Source organism: Dichotomopilus funicola (genome assembly GCF_033296635.1).
Source record: "Dichotomopilus funicola strain CBS 141.50 unplaced genomic scaffold C8A04scaffold_76, whole genome shotgun sequence".
NCBI classification, from domain to species: domain Eukaryota; kingdom Fungi; phylum Ascomycota; class Sordariomycetes; order Sordariales; family Chaetomiaceae; genus Dichotomopilus; species Dichotomopilus funicola.
Genome location: NW_026944097.1, coordinates 111,091 through 129,119, shown reverse-complemented (window position 1 = coordinate 129,119; position 18,029 = coordinate 111,091). Strand labels below are relative to the sequence as shown.

The 18,029-nt window shown below is 55.4% G+C and overlaps 5 protein-coding genes across 5 annotated transcripts; 2 read left to right on the top strand and 3 right to left on the bottom strand.

Moving 5' to 3' along the window:
• Window positions 1-173: 173 nt before the first annotated feature.
• C8A04DRAFT_14861 (protein-lysine N-methyltransferase EFM4) lies at window positions 174-1,349 on the bottom strand (the record flags this gene model as incomplete). Its single annotated transcript, XM_062778265.1, has 2 exons — window positions 174-1,116; window positions 1,291-1,349. The coding sequence occupies 2 exons, from the start codon at window positions 1,347-1,349 to the stop codon at window positions 174-176; spliced, it is 1,002 nt and encodes a 333-aa protein (XP_062633910.1).
• Window positions 1,350-2,243: 894 nt separating this feature from the next.
• Window positions 2,244-5,294, bottom strand: C8A04DRAFT_14870 (uncharacterized protein; the record flags this gene model as incomplete). The annotated part of the gene is made up of 3 exons (XM_062778271.1): window positions 2,244-2,353; window positions 2,450-3,370; window positions 3,461-5,294. The coding sequence occupies 3 exons, from the start codon at window positions 5,292-5,294 to the stop codon at window positions 2,244-2,246; spliced, it is 2,865 nt and encodes a 954-aa protein (XP_062633909.1).
• Window positions 5,295-9,253: 3,959 nt separating this feature from the next.
• On the top strand, window positions 9,254-10,276 carry C8A04DRAFT_14865 (uncharacterized protein; the record flags this gene model as incomplete). Its single annotated transcript, XM_062778267.1, has 3 exons — window positions 9,254-9,506; window positions 9,695-9,932; window positions 10,135-10,276. The coding sequence occupies 3 exons, from the start codon at window positions 9,254-9,256 to the stop codon at window positions 10,274-10,276; spliced, it is 633 nt and encodes a 210-aa protein (XP_062633908.1).
• Window positions 10,277-10,800: 524 nt separating this feature from the next.
• Window positions 10,801-11,642, bottom strand: C8A04DRAFT_14862 (lactobacillus shifted protein; the record flags this gene model as incomplete). Its single annotated transcript, XM_062778266.1, has 3 exons — window positions 10,801-10,863; window positions 10,938-11,105; window positions 11,331-11,642. The coding sequence occupies 3 exons, from the start codon at window positions 11,640-11,642 to the stop codon at window positions 10,801-10,803; spliced, it is 543 nt and encodes a 180-aa protein (XP_062633907.1).
• A 465-nt stretch (window positions 11,643-12,107) lies between these two features.
• Window positions 12,108-13,107, top strand: C8A04DRAFT_39834 (uncharacterized protein; the record flags this gene model as incomplete). The annotated part of the gene is made up of 2 exons (XM_062784733.1): window positions 12,108-12,671; window positions 12,730-13,107. 2 exons carry the CDS (start codon window positions 12,108-12,110, stop codon window positions 13,105-13,107), a joined length of 942 nt encoding a protein of 313 aa, XP_062633906.1.
• Between the last annotated feature and the right edge of the window lie 4,922 nt (window positions 13,108-18,029).

Here is an 18,029-nt window from a genome sequence, read left to right as displayed (position 1 = left end):
TACACAACACACAGGGTCGCAGTGATGCGTGTAGCTTTTAGATGACGGCCGCTTCGATTTTAATCTTATATTCTCCTTCTTTCTTCCATCTAGCCTGGGTATCACCATCCCCTGTTCCACGTCCCATCTCAATTTATCTATCCACCCACGGACAACATCTCACCCCCCCCCCTTCAAACCTCTGCCCTCACCTTCTCAAAACACAACGTACTTATCGTCTGCCCCTGCACCCCCCCAAACCGAAAACTCGGATACTCCACCTTACCCGCCAAGCGAAGCCGAAACCGCTTTTCTTCTTCCTCTCCTTGCCCCTGAGGCACACCAACAGCCACAACCCCAGTCTTGACCTCAAACCAATCCCGCAGCTCAGCCTCGGTCCAGTTGCAGCTGGTGACTAGGAAGAGCCCGCCGGGCCGCAGGAGATGGAGCACGCGGGCGCCGTAGTTTTCAAAGACGCGGCGGCCGTGGGCGTCGTGTTCGCCGGAGAGGGAGACGGCGTCGAAGGTGCCTTTGTCGAGGACTATGTGCCAGCATGGGAGGGGTTGGTGTTGTTGTTGCTGTTGGGGTGGTATTGGGGGTTGTTGGGGGGGATCTGAAGTCGAGGATGGTGTTGTTGTTGTGGTGGTGGCGGAGGTGACTTCGCTGAATGAGCCGTTGAGTACGTCCCAGACTTTGAACTCGACTTCAGTCTCAGTCTCATGATCTCCGCGGTCCCCGTTTCCCTCGTCATTCTCCCCCGTATTATCACCATCCCCCGCCTCATCATCCTCCTCCTCCTCAGCACCCCCCTCCCTTCTCGACTCCCCCACCCTCCTCGCCAACTCAACACTCAACACACTATAATCCACCCCCAACAACCTCCCCCTCCACCCCTCATCCCTTAACGCAAACAACATACTCCCATTCCCACACCCCAAATCTAGCACCGACGCCGTATCCCGGTCCAACACCAGTCCCCCACCCCGGCTGTGCAGACCTTCGTCGTCGTTGTCCACCCGCTCTTCCAAAAACGCCACCATCTTCGCTTCGGCGTCCGAGTCATCGAACCAGACGGTTCCTTCGTCGCGCGGGTTGTCGGCGTGGTTGCGGAGTTCGGTGGTGTAGAGGTTGTCCCAGCTGTGTGTAGAAAGGGGGGTATGTTAGTTTTCCGTGGCTGGATATTGGACCAAGGTTTGATTTAGTGCTCTTCTTCTTTCGGAGCGTGGTGAAGGGGCGGGGTTATGGGTTGATGGGACCATGGAAGGGGCGCTCATGGCTGGAACATCTCAAGCAAGTAGGGGGGGTACTGACTATTCTCTTGTCCCCAATGCTGACGGGTCAAGATGCGCGGGCGCTGTGGTGTCCGTCATCTTGTTTGTAGGTGGTTTACAAAAAAAAGAGAAAATGAGGAAAAATGAAACAGAATAAATGAGGGGACAAGGTAGGAAGAGAGCTCTCTTGCCAGGCTGCTCAATGGCTTCAACTGCTAGATCCTTCGAATGGGACTATCACGAAAGATTCGACCAAGCGATTCTTTTCGGTAACCGTACGACGACCAAGGTACTCTTTCGATTCTGCCGCATGGCGGGGTCATGGAGGGGCATGCTCACAACTGCCCAAACTGCACATAATAGGAAGGCGGTGAAAACTCCCACATACATACAAGACACGACTGACAAGGTCTGGTTGACTTATTGCATACAACCTACGAACCCACCAAGACCAATTGGCGCCCACAGCACATCAATTGCCATGACACAGATACCCAGGGTATATAGACGTAGCATAGACAAGACAAGAGTTGGTGAAAATAGATCCCCCCCGCTCGCTCCCTTTGTCCCTCCGAAGGTCAGGTAGAGTTGATTCAGGCGTCATGCCCGAAGCTCTCTATCCTCCTCCCAATCCTTCCCCCCCAAATCAAATTCACCTCACTTACATTCGCACCAATACATCTGCTGCCGTGAACCTCTTTTAGCTCGACCGAGTGTTCCGCCCGTGCTTCGTACTCCGTTTTTGTTTACGTTCTTGGCCCATTACCCGTGGAACCAGTCCGCCTCTCCTCAGTCTCGTCCATCTTCTCCAATGCCGGCTGGAGAGCTCCTATTCTCCTAACCCCTAAAACCCACCACCCAGAAAAAACATAAGTAATCATCCAATAAAAGTCTGCTAGACCCACGTAACCGAAGACCAAAACAAGGGGAAACCCGCTTACCCTCTCAAACACCTGTCGAAAGCGCTTCATCATCGTCCCCATCGCCATCCAATCATGCCAGCGTCCAAACGGGCGCCTTGACAAGCACCTGCCGGCCGCGCACCTCAACAGCTACGAAGCCGGCAAAGCGCACCTTGGCCGTATCCTTGGGCTGTGGGGGAGCTGTTATGTGTGCGATACCGCCTCCGTCAGCAATACTACCCTTCCTACTACCTGGCGCGCTGCCGTTGTTGCCCGCCCCCAAAATGCTCAACATACCCGTTCTCTTGTCACCACGTCGGTCCTTGCCGCCGGCGCCGCCTGTTCCCGCTGCTCCTCCAGCACCATCTTTACTTTGTCCTTCTTTCCCGCCACCGTTTCCGTTCCCCTCATCCGCCACGCCTTCTTCGCTCACGTCCGACGGGCGAGCCTCTAGCGCTGGAAGGCCCGTTTTCTCCACATCCATCAGATCTGGCTGGATCGGTTGCTCCGGCAGCGGGTAGACGATAGCCACATCTCGACTCTCCAGCGGAAGGTTGCTGGCAATGCCGACTGCCAGCTCGATGATCATGCTGGCACTGCCGTCGACACCCGCGGGCGGCGGGTCAGACAGATGCTGGAAGAGCGACGCCGTCAAGTTGCTGGTGGCGCGTCGCGTGAAGTCCGCACGGTGGTTGGCATTGTCCGGGCCGTTGAGCACGTCTTGCAGGCCCTCGAGTGTAGTCATGCGCCAGCTGACCACTTTACTCGTGAGTGCATCGTACTCTTCCTGGCTGGTCATCGTGTAACTGAAGTGCCTAATGTTAAGCTCAACAATCTTAAGTTGTCTGCTGAGCTCCGCGTCTAAGCCGGGATGGAAGCAGCGATTGAAAATTTCCTCGACAATCCAGCGCGTGATGACCGCCCGCCCGACCGCCGTCATCTCCTGCTTGCCCGTCTTGAGGGCGTCGGCGCTCACGAACGGGGCAAGCCACGACGGTACCGTGACCCAATCCTTACGAATGTTGAAGGATAGGTTGTTAATGGCACCGTTGAGGCGATTAAAACGTGTGGCATATTCGCTATCATCAAGCGACGTCCGGCTCTGCGATATACGTTGGTTGGCGACGGCATTCTGGAGCTGCTCTACTTGGCCATTCAGTTGCTCGATTTCCTTCTTGCCGTCAAAGTATAGCCGTTTAACATTCTTGTACTTGGTCACTGGAGAAGCGCGAGCCAACGGTTAGCGGGTTTTGCAATCCCAAAAAGAATTATAGGAAAGGGACAGTAACAAGGGTCAACAAAACATACAAAGTTCCTTAAACGCCTTCTCGGGGTCCTCGGCGCCACGGTCACTAGGCGGGGGTTGAGGACTGTTGCGTCCTTGGGGCTCACCCTGGGCGTCAAACTGCTGCCCGCCCGGAACGTTGCTGGCCCGGAAGTTGGGGTTCTGTTGCCCCGCATTGGGAGGCTGTGGTAGGGGGTTCATATTGGGTTGCTGGCTCTGCCGGTAACTGGGAGGCGGCCCGGGGGGTGGCTGCACCTGGTCGCGCGCCTTGTCTGTTTCCTGCGATCTGCGGGCTGGTGGCGGGCCGCCGGTTGGTGGGACCATGTCCTGCTGCTGCTGTTGTTGCTGTTGCTGTTGTTGTTGTTGTTGTGGGGCGGGTGATTGGACAGCGGGCGGGTGATTTTGCGTCTGTGGTGGGGGCGAGGGGTAGTTCACTGTGGTCTGCACGGCCGATGCTGGTATGCTATTGTTTGTAGAGGGTTGGTCTGAGTCGGGGACCGGAGATTCATGCGACAGTTGTGACACTGTCTCCGGGTTTTGCGGCTGCGGGCTGAGGGCGAGATGTCCTGCGAAGGCCTGCTGGGTGTTTCCCGGGTACTGAGCCTGTTGCTGTTGCGGGCTCGCGAATTGGTACTGATTCGCTGGCGGTGACTGCTGTTGCTGCTGATGCGGGGCAGGCTCAAAGACAGCGAGGCCGTACTGTTGTTGTTGTTGTTGCTGCTGCTGCTGCTGCTGTTGCAGTTGTTGTTGCAGCTCAGGAGACACCTGGCCGTGCGACAGGTTGTGTTCTCGGTGCTGGTGATACGCCGTGTCCTCGGCCGAATACGATGTATCGGTGTCCGAGGGAGGGACTGGCCGAATAGTAGGGTGATGGGTGTCCTGTGAATGCTGCAGGTGCAGATGCCGGTCAGAATCCTCAATTACGTACGAGTCGTGGAAGTCTCCTACACCTTGCAAGGGGGACGGCTGGGTTGGCGGGCCCTGGTTCTGCCACTCTAGCGGATGCTGCTGATCCAGAGAGACCTGAGAGACGCCGGTCCGAAGAATCGGGGGGTACGACGGCGGCAGGCTCACGCGCTTCGAGTTTCTACGTGCAGGTGCAGAGCTGCCGTATTGGCTGTTGCCCTGGTTCGCGAAGTCCTGACCACGGGGGTTGAGGATGTTTTTGATCAGCTTGCGGGTAGATTGTTTAGCTTTGGGGGGCGGGCCCTGGGGTTGTGGCCGCGGCTGGCCGTAGGAAGGCTGGGCCGATCCAAGGATAGGGGATGAAATGTTGCTTGGGTGGCCGGGAGACGTGAGGTCTTCGGCGGAAGTAGACCCTTGAGGGTGTTGCTGGTTTTGTTGCAGTTGCAGTTGTTGTTGTTGTTGCTGGTGCTGCTGTTGCTGCTGCTGGAGCAGGGCCAGTTGAGTGGAAGTGGGGGAGGGTTGAGTGTAGCGGTACGATTGAGAGCGCGTCACTTGGTCGGCAAACTCCTGCTGCTCCCGCTGGCGCACGTCAAAAGCACTGGAAATGCTATTGGAATGCTGCAGCTGGGGCGGACCGACGGCGGTGTTGGGGCCGGCAGTAACGGAGGTGGTGTTGCCGTAGATATTGACCAAGTGCGACGGCGGAGGAGGGGGTGGTTGTGCGTGATTAGCCCGGCCGGCCGCGGTGTCGGGCTGAAAGGATTCGCTGGAGCTGAAGGCCGGGTTGGGCGAGGCTGAAGGGGGGTTTGCAGCGCCCGCACCCGCACTCGGGGAGTTCACGCCAGCCGCTGATGCGGGCACCGGAAGGGGGTCCTCGGCACCTGTCGATCCCACCAGGTTGTGCTGCGAGCGATTGTTCTTGCTACCAGACCAATGGATTCTGGACGGCATACTTCGTTGTGGCGGGCCGAGAGGAAAGGGGAAAGGAAGGAAGAAAGGGGGGGTTTGCCGTAAGCGCGAGGTCGGGCCAGTGAGGGAGTCTCAGTGATTAAAGGCGGCGGCTCCTGCTGCTGCTCCAATGGCAGTGAGCCAGTGAGCGGGTGTGCTGCTTGGGACGGCAAGACGGGCCCGAATGGGGCGGGTGTTCTTGGGACGAGAAACCGGGCAGCAGCCTGGGCTGCCGGTTTCAGAGGGGAAAGAAGGTCGCTACCTTACCTTCCTTGGGCAGGCGCTTCACCTCCACTTTCACAGCTAGAAAACCGGGTCGGGATCCGGGCGGAACAACAGTGTGCGGGTAAGAAAAGAGCCACCTTTGGACAAGGTAACTTAACACCCTGGGGCTGCCGGTTCGCGCAGTCAACAAAAAGGCGCAAACCAGCCAAGCTGGAGACACGCACCCGTCAATCGCGACCAAAAAGGCCAAGCGAAAAAGAGCCGGGGCTGAGGACGCGAATAGGCGAGAAAGAGAGCGGAGAGCTGGGCAACGCTGTGCGGGCGCGCGCAATCAGGAAAGTATCCGGAACAGCAAAAAATAGTTATAAAAACCGACGATGCGACGGCTGCAGTGTCCCGGTCCCGGGCTCCCAGAGGACCAACGGCTCGGTAGGTCAGAAGGTCGGCGGCTCCCAACTACGAAAGAAGGAAGCAAACGCGCAAGAGCTCGCGACGGCTGTCAGCGGACTTGTCGCGGGATGGATGCCCGGTTCGTGTGGAGGAAAGATGAGACGAAATCGCATCGGAGGATGCAAGTTGCTCTTTCCCAACTCGCTGGGAGCTGGGCTGTTTGTCGGCCCTGCCCCTCACCAGTCAGGGGCCCAGCACCAGGGTCCTGTGGAGCGAGCCATTGCAGTTGAGCAAGGGTCCCGGGCGGGGAATGAATGCTGCTGCAGGTTGGAATGCTTGAATGTTCGCTCGAGGAAAGACTCAACACAACGCTGACTGGCTCACTGGCTCAATACCGGTTAACGATCGGGGCTGTGCTCTGCACTCGGCCGAACCCCCAAGCCGACCCCGGAAGGTCTTTCCCCTCGGGGTTTTGCCATCTTGGATGAATATCGATGATAGGCATGACCGTTTGGCTACGAAGGCGGCTTGAGACAATGTGCAAACAACCTCCGGAGGTGAACCCCCCAGCCGGTTGTCATCTGAAGCCAGTTATCAAACCCCGACTCGTCCAATCTGGTCCCAATGATCCCAGGGCTGAAAATTATCTTGGCCAGCTTTGCGTCAACACCTCAAGCTGCAATCCCCGGGAATGCCCCGACGGGTGTCTTCGCAAGAAACATTGTTTCAGGGCCAAACTCGCGTTCAAGTTAGCCGTTACCCCGCTGCCGGCACCTGTCTCGCGAGATGGTGGGCCCCTCTCCCCATGCAACTGCACCCCCACCCTCTCTAGGGCTTTGAAGGTGCTGATCGTCAGACCTGTGCCGCTCACAAAATTAGCTAAGCAAGAAATTCCGAGATCGCAGCACATTTGCTGACTGCAGGTCGAACGTTCCCCTTGGTCAACGATAGATCACTATCTTGTGTACTTTTTGATACCTTACTATGTAATGGCACTTTGAATTCCAAGTCTCAACAATCATCAAGAGGAGGGCAAAGATAGCACCGCTGATCCTTCCCCATCTAGACTCCGGCCGTGAGTGTGCCATGCGGGTTCGGGTCTGCCTTGTCAAGTTGTGTGGTTCCCCACAAGCCCGCCAAGCCCGGATTCCGACCTTCTCTCATCTCCCTAATTTTAGCAACAGTGATTGACTAGCATCGCTGGGCATCCACTTCTTTCCACATTCACATTCATCACCACACCAGGCAGAGAATGGTACAAGTTCCTAGAGTTTGACCGGAGGCAGCACCTGCATAGCTGGAACCCGAGCAAGCCCGAGGTCAGGTACACTGCACCCCACATCACATACCCCGAGCTCACCTGAGAATAAGACCATGGGGTGACAACGACGACGGAAACGGACAAGCGGTGGCGAGTGCTGAACTCAACCGACAACACCACGCCTTCAGCTCACGATGATCATGATTCGATCCCGAGTTTTTGGAAAATATACGGCAGAGCTGACTCTTCCCATCAGCGCTGAACCACTAAATCACACCAATCAACTAAATTCTCAACGGCCCGATGATGTATTCGGTAGTTGGGGTCTGAAATCCGTTGGCAATTCTGACATGTGTCAGTTACAACACAACACAACCTATGCTGAAGTTCGGTTCAATTTTCTCAGCTCAAAGGTATTACAACTGTGACACGAATTCAGGGATCTACCGAGGGAGCCGTTATTGTTCCTGCATAGGAACCGTCCTACCCACACCGCCGTTAGGCGTCGTGGCGAGAGTTGTGTTCTTGCTTGGGGGCGTAAAGCTAGGTGGAAACGGGAACGACCGCACTCACAGCCCGGGGCTAATCCGGGTTTCCGGATATTGAGTGGTTTTGTCTATTGTCAATGATACCGTTGGAGACTCACAGGTCTCCGAGGGCAAATGACGCCGAGCAAACCTGGCCGGGGAGTTTGAGTCTGACTAACCTAGACAATGGATACCAAGCTAGCAGCGGGGTGAAAATATGTCCGTCGTCCGTCGACGTATTGTCTACGACAGCCTTGCTCCTAGGTCGCAACGTAGTGTACTGTGTACATCCCACACCTAATGTCTCGGATCAGAGACATTCAGGACGACATAACAACACGCGGCCCCCAAATGCGCCAGAACTGACCCGACATCAACCGGCCAGGGTTACGAATGACCGAGGATTGGACGGTACAACCCCTTTTTGGTGATGCGCAGAGACCTTATCGCTTGTTCTAATGCATGTGAAAGAAGTTGGCAAGAAACCCGCAGGCGGCTGAAACGGCTCACCTCTACGGCCTTGCTTCCCCTACGGCACCGTGATCTCCGTAGCCGAATAGAGTATCGTGTCTGTTATCCAAAGCTTCCACTCTCGATCTACAAACACATTGGGAAAACGCCGTATCTGAACAAAAACCGTTATGAGACACCTGTTGGCGTCAACCAACCAGCACTGGCCACTAACCACTCAGACTAGCAGTATGTGCGAGATATGCTCGTCCGGTTGGTGCGAAACCATGTTCATTGTTGACCCTCACACCCGCCAGCCTGTGGAACGCCAAAAGGCCATCGGCAAGATCCCGTAGCACCAGATGCCTCGCGTCTTCAAGTTACCTTATCACCTCCCTGTATTTCCACGACATTGACGTCCGTGTGAGAAATTTCTAGCGGATAACAGTGTTTTGGTAGAAAGCAAGAGTGAAGCAAATGACGAAACCACGAACTCGTAGAACCACGAAGGAAATCAGGCCGAAAGATAAGAGATTTATTTTGTATGGTTATCCCCTGATCGGCTACGTAGACTAATGACAGCCACGACTTCATGAGGATGAGGGCTCGTGAAACCGCTTCCCAGCTGTGCACTCGCCCCTTGCGGGGTCCCCCAGATAGGAAGCAAAATCGACGGCATATTTCTCCCCTTCTTGTGATTTCTTTAAACCCCAGTGAAGTGTTCCTTTCCATCGGACTACCATCTCGCCGTACACAGAAAGATGCTTCTCCATTCTCAACACAAATCGAAGAATAAAGGACCTCAAGTGTCCGGGCGTGTATCCCCTACGGCTATACTTGTTCGTCGCAAGGTCCTATGTCGGACCTGTCCCTCGGTGTCAGTCAGGATGCGTGTGCTGGTATCACAAAACATGACCAAGACAAGTTTCTCAGTAGTACGCTCACCATGGTTTCTAGCCGTGCGAAAACGAAGCGGTGAATCTAGACAGCGCTCTTCTAGATATAATATGCCACTCCCCTTCTCCCATGTCGTTATTGGGAGCCCTTGAGTCCGGCTGGCAACAAAAATAAGTCGGTCGTTCTCAATCTTTACAACACCCTCTGCCAACATGCCGTCCCTGGCCCCCATCTTCTCTACTGTCTTCTTTTTCCTCTCGGCTACACACCTAGCCTCTTCAGCCTCCTTCTACCCTTATCTGAAACGGAGCGATTATGATATTAGTGAGAACAGTATCGACCTTGTGGATAAATCCATATTGCAGGATGCATCTCAGTTTAACTGGGAGCCCATCAACATCACTGAGCTAAGCGTTACCTGCTCACGGATAAACTCCAAGATCGATTATCATTGCAACCTGACATGTGAGTGAACCCGACACTCATAGCTCTTTCTTTGCCCCCTATCCATCGCTTTCCCCTCCACAGCCGCGCGAACCAAAGCATAGGCGTACATACAAAAGAACACAAACCGGAACGAGGGCCAAGAAGAAAAGGGGCAAAGTCAAAAGTGAACAACCAAACCACCCAGCTAAACCCCTCATTCACACCAGTCTCCTGGTTCGACCCGAACTCGGTGCGACAAAACGACGTCAACTCCGGCGTCTGCCGGACAGCATGGTCGTGGGACGGCGTGACTAAGCACAACGCAACGCTCGACGGCAGCGACCCCGTCGCCAGCTACAACTCGTGCTGGCACGACGACCTGACCTACTTCAAGGTGGCGGTGCCGGCGTTTTGGCACCCGGCCAACTTTTCGCTGGAGCTGGCACATCGGTACAAGGATGACGAGTTGAGTGCCTGTTTCCTTGCTTTTCTCTTAATTTCCTCTTTCCTTTAGGTTGACTTCACCCCTTTTTTTCTGTATCTTGCTGGCTGTCTTTTATGAGCTCCCAAGTAGCCCAGTGGTTCTTATGACGCTTGGTTACATCCATCCCTAAAACAAATATGAGTACCCAACTGATGTAATTATACCCTTGGTTGCGGTTCACAGAAACTTTACCAAACCGTGGGACTATCCCACAACGTTTGGCGACGCCCCCATCCACATCGGCCGACAAGAACCGTTGAGCAACAAGATGTCCCACTACCATCCCGGCCCCATCAATGGGACTATTATTGGTGTCATTGACTGAGTGGTACAAGCAACGGCCCAGCGACCACGGTTGTGTTGGGTTAGTATTTGCGGGCTAGGCCTTCGAGATTGATCTGCTTCGTTGGCTGTGGTTGTTGATAGGCGGAGGGTCACCCCTGGGGGGTTGAGAAATCTTTCCAGACGTTGTAATTGTCAATGTATTCAAATTAGCCCAACCCGCGAGCGGGCTAAGCAGCAAAATGGAGGCTTTTGTTTTGGTCAGCTTCAGCTCTGAGGCTACTGGGATCAAGACAACGCAAGTGACGACACACCTGTTGAACACTGCAGAGAACATCTTCCTCAAGCCATATGACAGTTCAGCCCCGCTGCGTCAGCTTAATTATACCTTGGCTCCTAACACATCATTTCCACACCAGCACTTGCTTGGACAAATAAAGCAGAACTTTGAGACCACTCCAGTCTATTGACCTCAAACGTATGTACAGCAGCGACATAGAAACCTAATCCAGGTCTCAGATGCACCTCCGCCTTTCCTCCCAGCTTACCCCTTAACCTTATACTCCCCTAAGCAAGCGGATACGACGTCTCCGGAAGAGACTCGAGGTGGGGCCGGTGGTGCTCGTTGGCCTAACAAACACCAAGCGTTAGCTTATCAAGAACCCCTTAACAACAAACAGTGAAGTGGAAGAGGGAGTTCCTACAAAGGGCAGCCCGCAGTATCCGCACGTCGCAATCTCGGCCTTGTCAGTGTTGATGTAGATCTTGGGGTGTCCTTCTGGCCCACCACCGCCGTCACACGCCACGACGCGGTCGTGTGTCCACCGGACTGGTTGCTTGTGAATGAGCTCGATGGCGGCATACGGTCGCGGCTATAGTAGATCGAACATCTAGGTTAGCATATGTACCGGTTGGTCATGCAGTTCTGTTCCGTTACTTGGTGTCGTAACGAGACCTCTGCCCACTCCTCACGTATCACCCCACCCCTTCCCTTCGAATCCTCCAATGCTCTAACCGTCGCCCACAAACAAAACGCCCCAAGTAAAACACCCCTTAACGAGAGAGAAAAGGGCCGTCTGGGCCCAAAGAAAACCCACCTGCAACTCAAAATCCGTCTGCTCAAACCGCGGGCCCACCATGGCCGCCGACCGCGAGCGCTGCGACCTCGACCAAACGTCGTGGCGGTTTGGCGCCTGTGCGATCGACGTCGGCTCCGCACCTTCCACGACCTGCGGTGGTGCGGTCGTAGAAGCTGCCGCTGGTGTCGTGGTAGATGAAGAACTCGAGGAAGAGGTCGGAGCTGGGGGGTCTTGGAATTGCCGGGTCGTGGTACTGAATGCGGCGGGCGAGGGCTTGGACAGCTGGCGGGCCGCGGTGGCGGCGACGCCCCGTAGGCGTGAGACGTACATGCTGATGTGAGTGTTGTGGTGGTCGGATTGGCGGGGTCGGGAGATCGTGGTGCTCGTTGTGGTGGTCTGCGGGACGGACCCCGGGAGCGTCAATTGTGAATGAGAGCCTCCAAACGCTCGTCGTTCAATTGGCTTGAGGTCGTGGATGGAGCTTGGAGCATGGGTCGGCTTCCATGGTGCAGGCCAACGGGTAATTCTCGGCTGATAGATGGAACTGATAAATGGCCCGTGCGTCTTTGACTTTCAAGGGCCTTGGCAATGCAACCCACTTTCGTGCTATCGTCGGTTTCGGGGATCGCGTCTCCCTTTTGAGTTTTTCCTGTTGGGATGCTCGCCGGGGCAAGAATACCGCGATTCAGCCGAAACAATCGTCTTTTTTCCAATCTGCTAACTGTATCTCCGAAATCAGAAAGATACAACCTAATAGCCTTCGTCACACCCATCGATCCGCCCAATCACCAAACAATGCCTCCCCCAACTTCAGGTCCGCCAGCCATGGCGAAACAAGCCACCCCAAAGACGATGTCTTCTCGTCTGATGACCATGAAATTCATGCAGCGCGGTGCCGCAGCCGCCGCAGCAGCAGCAGCCACCTCAAACACGCCTACCACCTCGAACTCCCCCGTGAATACCCCTAGCAACGACGGTCCGACCAAGCGGCGCAAGGTATCCCACACGCCGTCTACTTCAGGGGCCGGTTCGCCGGCAACGACACCATTGTTCGACCAACAGGCGATTAAAGCGGCGTTAGAACAGGAGGAGAAGCGCAACCGGGCGGCTATCGAGCGGCGTGCGGCCGAACTCGGTGACTCCCACTGGGTGCTAGAGGGCGCGGCGAGTGCGCCGCCGCGGATTGCCCGGCCGCTGTTGAATGTGGTGCCTGTTGGATTTGCGCAGATTGATGGCTCGACGGCGGCCACCGCATCGGGCCAGGATGTGTACGACGATGACCCGTTTGATATGGGCGGTGTCTCGGCGCGGCCACAGTTTCAGCGGTTCAATATGAAGAAATCCAAGGCACGTCACGATGTGCTCTCCAACCAGTCAATATTCCTACCCCGCCATCTAAGCTAACCTTCCTCTACAGGCGACCAAGGGAGATGACGACGAAGGAAAGAGCGATTCTGAGTCTGGATCCGGCTCAGAATCAGGAGAAGCATCCGACAACGATCGGTCTCCACGAGCGTCATCACGAGCAGACACCGGGCGCGGCCGGCAGAGTACCGTAGACCGCTCCGACCGTAAGCGGGCGCGATCCAGCGTGTCCGGGCGGCGGGAGGAGGAGCGCAGAAAGGCACACCAGCTCGCTGGCAAAAGGCGGAAGAAGGAGATCAAGCTGAATCAGCTGTCCTCCATCTCGTCTGCCGGCTCGCAGGGGTTCCAGCGACCATCTGCAGTTTTGTCCTGCCACGGGTGTGGAAAGCCAGGGCACAAGGTTGCCGACTGCCCCAACAGAAAGCGCTAAGGGGACCCGGCTAGCTTGCTGGGCGAATGAAGCCTGAGATCATGTTTGTCGTGACCTGAGATTTTTTGTTTCTTTCTTCCTTGAAGGTTCTGCTTACCCCCCTTTTACACTCTCCGGCGATTCCCTATCCGGACAACGCTATGCCTAGTCTTTACCCGACTTCCTGGGGCGATTATGCTCAATTATGAGTATTCTTTTTTGCGTCCTTGCTGTGTTTGCAAGGGCATCAACCACACCGCCAAGTAGGCTTCACATATAGCCTAGCATTTCCTCTCACTTTGCCAGCGGTAATTCCCACAATACCCGGGCTATCGAAACACACGCCCCGGCTAGTCCAAGATGTTTGCTCCCGCGGCAAAAAGGAACGTTCAAAGTTTCGTTTTTTTACGTCCACCACCGGTCTGATTGTCCCTGAAAGCCGACGACATCATCGTCATGGTTACACAGCCCCCGTGTCCGGGCGTCATTGCGTTCATCCGCCAGAATACCTTTCCGATGAAGGAGCGCGGCCGTCGTCAATTGACCTCGGCTTGTGGCCAAGGTGATGAAATCCCATTCCAGGGCAAAGGCCTGCCTTGGTGTAGAAGAATCTGCAGCATTTGACACGAATGGGTGGGCGTTCTTCCTGTTCAAGACCCTCTTTGCCAACATGGCAAATGTCTCGGGCCGTGGATTGAATCCTGATCAAGGTCCCGGTTTCTTTGCCTTGCATTCCCTGGCCTTGGAACGAGGTAGTTTGAAGTCTTCGGACACCCATGGATGGGGCTCATACGGCTGTAAAGGAAAAGAAGAGAGTGGCGTGGGGTAAATAAGGGATTCTACCAATCTTGTGTTAGAGGAAGATGATACGAATTGAGGACAATGTTCAAAACTACACATCTAAGCCCCTAGGCGGAAACGGGTGCATGCAAGTCAACTATCCCGTTCTTGCCGCTGCTTCCTCGACTGGTGCTGAACCACACAAGCGATGAATGTTTAGGATCTATTTTTCTAGTTCCCGCTTTCCAGAATCGACACTTCGACAGTGGCCTCGCCAGCCGTGCCGTGTCGTGTTGACCCGGGTAAAATCTGTTCAACCTGGCTGGAGGCGGTTTCAAGAATCTCAACGACAGCGGACCGTGGGACTGGGCCTGGCGCCCGTCCTTTATTAGACATCTTATCCACACGCTTGGTCAGGAGAAGATTCTACCATACGCTACGGGTGCCGTGTCGTTAACATGGACCTTGGTTGGGGGGCTTCCGGGCGATCACGACACTGCCCACCATCAACCACACCTACTATCAGCCCCGCCGCCGCCGGCCCCTTTCCATAAAGGAACCCGTACCACATTGCAGAGGATAATTCAAAATCGGGCCGGATCGCCTTTTTGACTCCGCTTCTCGGCCATGACCGACAGATGCGAGGCATGGCAATGATCCTCCGCCCATCCGGTCCGTCGTCAGCGGTGGATGTCACCTTGAGGCGCGTGCGCACAATGCTCTTGACATTATCTGAGGCCGGGTTCGAAAGGTGGCGGGCCCGCCCGTCTAGCCGAAGAGCCATGTCGCCGTTGTTGCCATGGTATCAGCCGTAGAATGTGTTGATGGCGACGGCATGGGAAAACCCGCCCTCTCAGGATCGACGGTTTGGATCGCGTTGCATAAACCGATGCGCTTAGCTCGGCCGCATATTCCCGAAGAAGACATTCTGCAGGCTGAGTCTGGAAACTCCCGCCCCTTGGGCCGTCCGTGCTCCAAAGCCAAGGTTGATCAAGAAGCAGATGGAAGCACGGGAGAGGATAGACATCATCCGGGTGTACCGACTTAGGAGTGTGTTTGGTTCGGCTCGCTCATCGCTGTCGCATCGCGGGTCGCTGCAACCGTGGGTGCAACTATGGGTCGCATGGTTCGGAATATCATGTGTTCTACTCCTCGGCGTCGGCTGTTACCACGGCCAGGCCGCGGGAGGCTCAACGGTGCCTTGTTTATTTTACCTAGGCGAGGTGCGAACAGTTTCTGGACTGCCCCTTTGTTTCATCGCAATTTTTTTTAGCGCCCGCAGATTCTTATGGCAGCCGAAAGCGTCCTCGCTCAACAGATGAAAGCCAAGGATATGGTGCGAACGGAAGTGTGGTTCCGGCAGAGGAACGAGAATCCGCTACGGGCAAGTTACGAACCGGTGAATCAGGCACGGCAAGCATCGCCTCCACGTTGACCGAGTTGCCGGACTAGAAGGGGTTCCGGGGACTTAGATACGAAAAGACCGAGCCACCGATCACGGGAGATTGTGTTCAATATCCGGAATTGCGGGACGCTCCCGTGTAAGCCGGACTTGCTAACTTTCAGTTGCTGTGGAAGCCCGACTTGAGGTGTGGTCGACGGATAGGTGGATTTTTTCCCGCTCAACCTAGATGCCGGGCTGAGATACCTAAGTCGGAGCCCGTTTGATGTGACGACATCGGCGCGTAGCAGCCGGCCCGGGTGTATTTGGGATCTCGCCAAACCTGGAGGTTAATATGGAACACCTAGCCGGCTCTCGTGTCATGGATCTGAGGATTTTCAAGAGCTAATGCTGCTGCAGCTCCAGATTGCTCGGCAAGGGATATCTCGACGTCAAGAGAGGAAATAAGAAGAGAATGGCACGGCAAGGGGGTGCGAGAAGCCTTAGCGCGGGGTGAACGAGCTGCAAGACGACAAGTCCGGAGACGGCGGTGGAACTTTGAGCATGTTACCTGCGACAACAACCGAAACGGGTAGCAAGCTCCATTGTCGTGCTTGGCGAGTGTCGATACGTGAACGTTACCTTCATGGCTTCTTCCCCAGTTCGTTGACTTCAGAGCGTTGTTGTTTCCGTGCCGCTCGCGTATATTCCGGTTGTTGAGGGCTGGGTGAGAAGCGCAAAGCTGGAGATCCGGGGACACCTTGATAGGTGGAAAAGTGACAGTTTGGGGCGTCACGCATTTTCCCAACGGTGCTGCATATCAATTGAAACAGTCCAAAACTGTGGCCCTGCATAGAGCACACGCAGCAATCTGCGGCCCAACGTACCTGCCCGACCTTATTATTCAGGGGGTGGTTTCTCAAAGTTGCAGCTTCCTCCCAGGTCAATTTTACAGAGCATCCACGGATGGAGGTCAGGTTGGGAGTCTCTGGGAAGTCGCTTCCGGCACTGGTTGATGCGCAACGAACGGCAATTCTAGGCCCGGGGCGGCCCCGAATACATCCGCTAGTCTATACAGGTACCTCGGGCAACCTAGGCACCTCAATCCCACCTCACCTATCCTTTGCCGCCCATGGTGTTGAACATAGAGTACTCACATTCTGACGCGATGTGATTAGGCAGTTCCCCATTATGTTTGCAGCACTCACAAGTGAATACCCTTAGGCAGTTTCTTAGCGCCCGCGAAGTGCGAGCCTGGAATTTGTCAACGTCCATTGGTCTCATGAGTTACCTCGCCTCAGGTTTCAATTCTTTAGCATTCGGACCCTGACCTGAAATCTGCTTTGGGGCCTCCTTCATTACCCTTGTTCATTGTGCTCCTGCTCTTTCAAATCGTACGGTTCCGGCGGATCACCCAGTGCATCGCAAACTAGAGCATGATGTGGTCATTTGATATTGCCACATGTCTGTTCATTGTGGTGTTGGTTCCAAATTAGTCGCTTGTGCCGCCGTCCCAGCTGTCCCGAGCTGGTTGTTTGGCTCCCAACAAGTTGTTATGGGTCGGATCTCACCAAGGCCCCACACTCATCGTACCTTGTGCTTGGTCTTCTGACCCTTGTCCCTTCAACAGCTTTTGGCGCTGACATTACAAAGGCCACCGACGGGCTTGAACTGATGCCACGCTCTTTTCTCATCGCCCTCTACATTTAAGCTCGCACCGTCCACGAAGTGCGTGTTGCCATCACCTTGGGCCTTTTGCAGGAACCTCACACGTTTTTCCGATCATCCCAAGTGACACCCGCTTCTCAGCTACACCCCCCTCCTTCCCACCCACTTCATCACCCCACCCAAAGTCACTCTGCCGTCCTATCCCCGGTCCATATCCCGGGCGTATTAATCATGCTCTTTTAGCTAGAGAAAAATAAGGTACCCTTCGAGCGATCCGCGCATTATTGACGATGCCCTTTTTGTTGAAATCGCCGTGCCGCGCGGCTCCCTGGCTCTGACAGCTCCGGATGTATCACGGTGACCTTGTCTGGCTCATCAAGGTGTCGGCGCCTGGGCCGGTCCGGCTCTTTGCTTGGGTTGTCTTACTGTGTACGGACAGATGGCACCTACAGTCGGGCAAGCAGGCAGTCGAGATTGTATACGTACCGCTCAACCACTGCCTATTCCTGTCCACGCATATAAAGAGTCCTGCTTGTCGGGGGTTCCTTCCCGTTGACTAACACGACTTTCCCACGCTGGCTGGAATCCGACCTACCTGTAACACCCTCTCGGCACGCATCGACCAGGAGGTTGCTTACCAGCCACACCTGTCATTGTTAGCGCCACACCGCAGCCGCCGCTTAGGTAGCTCCGCTTTCGTCATCTTCGACTCTTGAACCCCCAGCCGCCCTCACCTTGTTTCCGTTGGCTGTCCAAAAGTAATACCATCCCCATGCCATACATCTCGGGGACAACCTCCCATTCAAACCTCAAAGTTGCTCCACTACGACATTCCGCGCGCAGCGCCAGCCGCTAGCTTACCCCGTCGTCCTGGGTGCAACCCGCTGCGACCCAGTCGGCTCTTCTGGAATCCAACTCGTCGGTAACCTTTCCCAAGCGCTGCACCGTTCCCCACAACACCGCACGGACGCTGCGACGCTACCGGGTTACTGGCGAGGTTACTGGTTCCGGCTACGCCCTCATCGCGCCCCTAACCTGGTCTCGCCCCCCTCACCCGCTTGCCCCCAACCCCACCAACCAGTGCGGTGCCCTGACCCGTCGAACCACCTTCTCA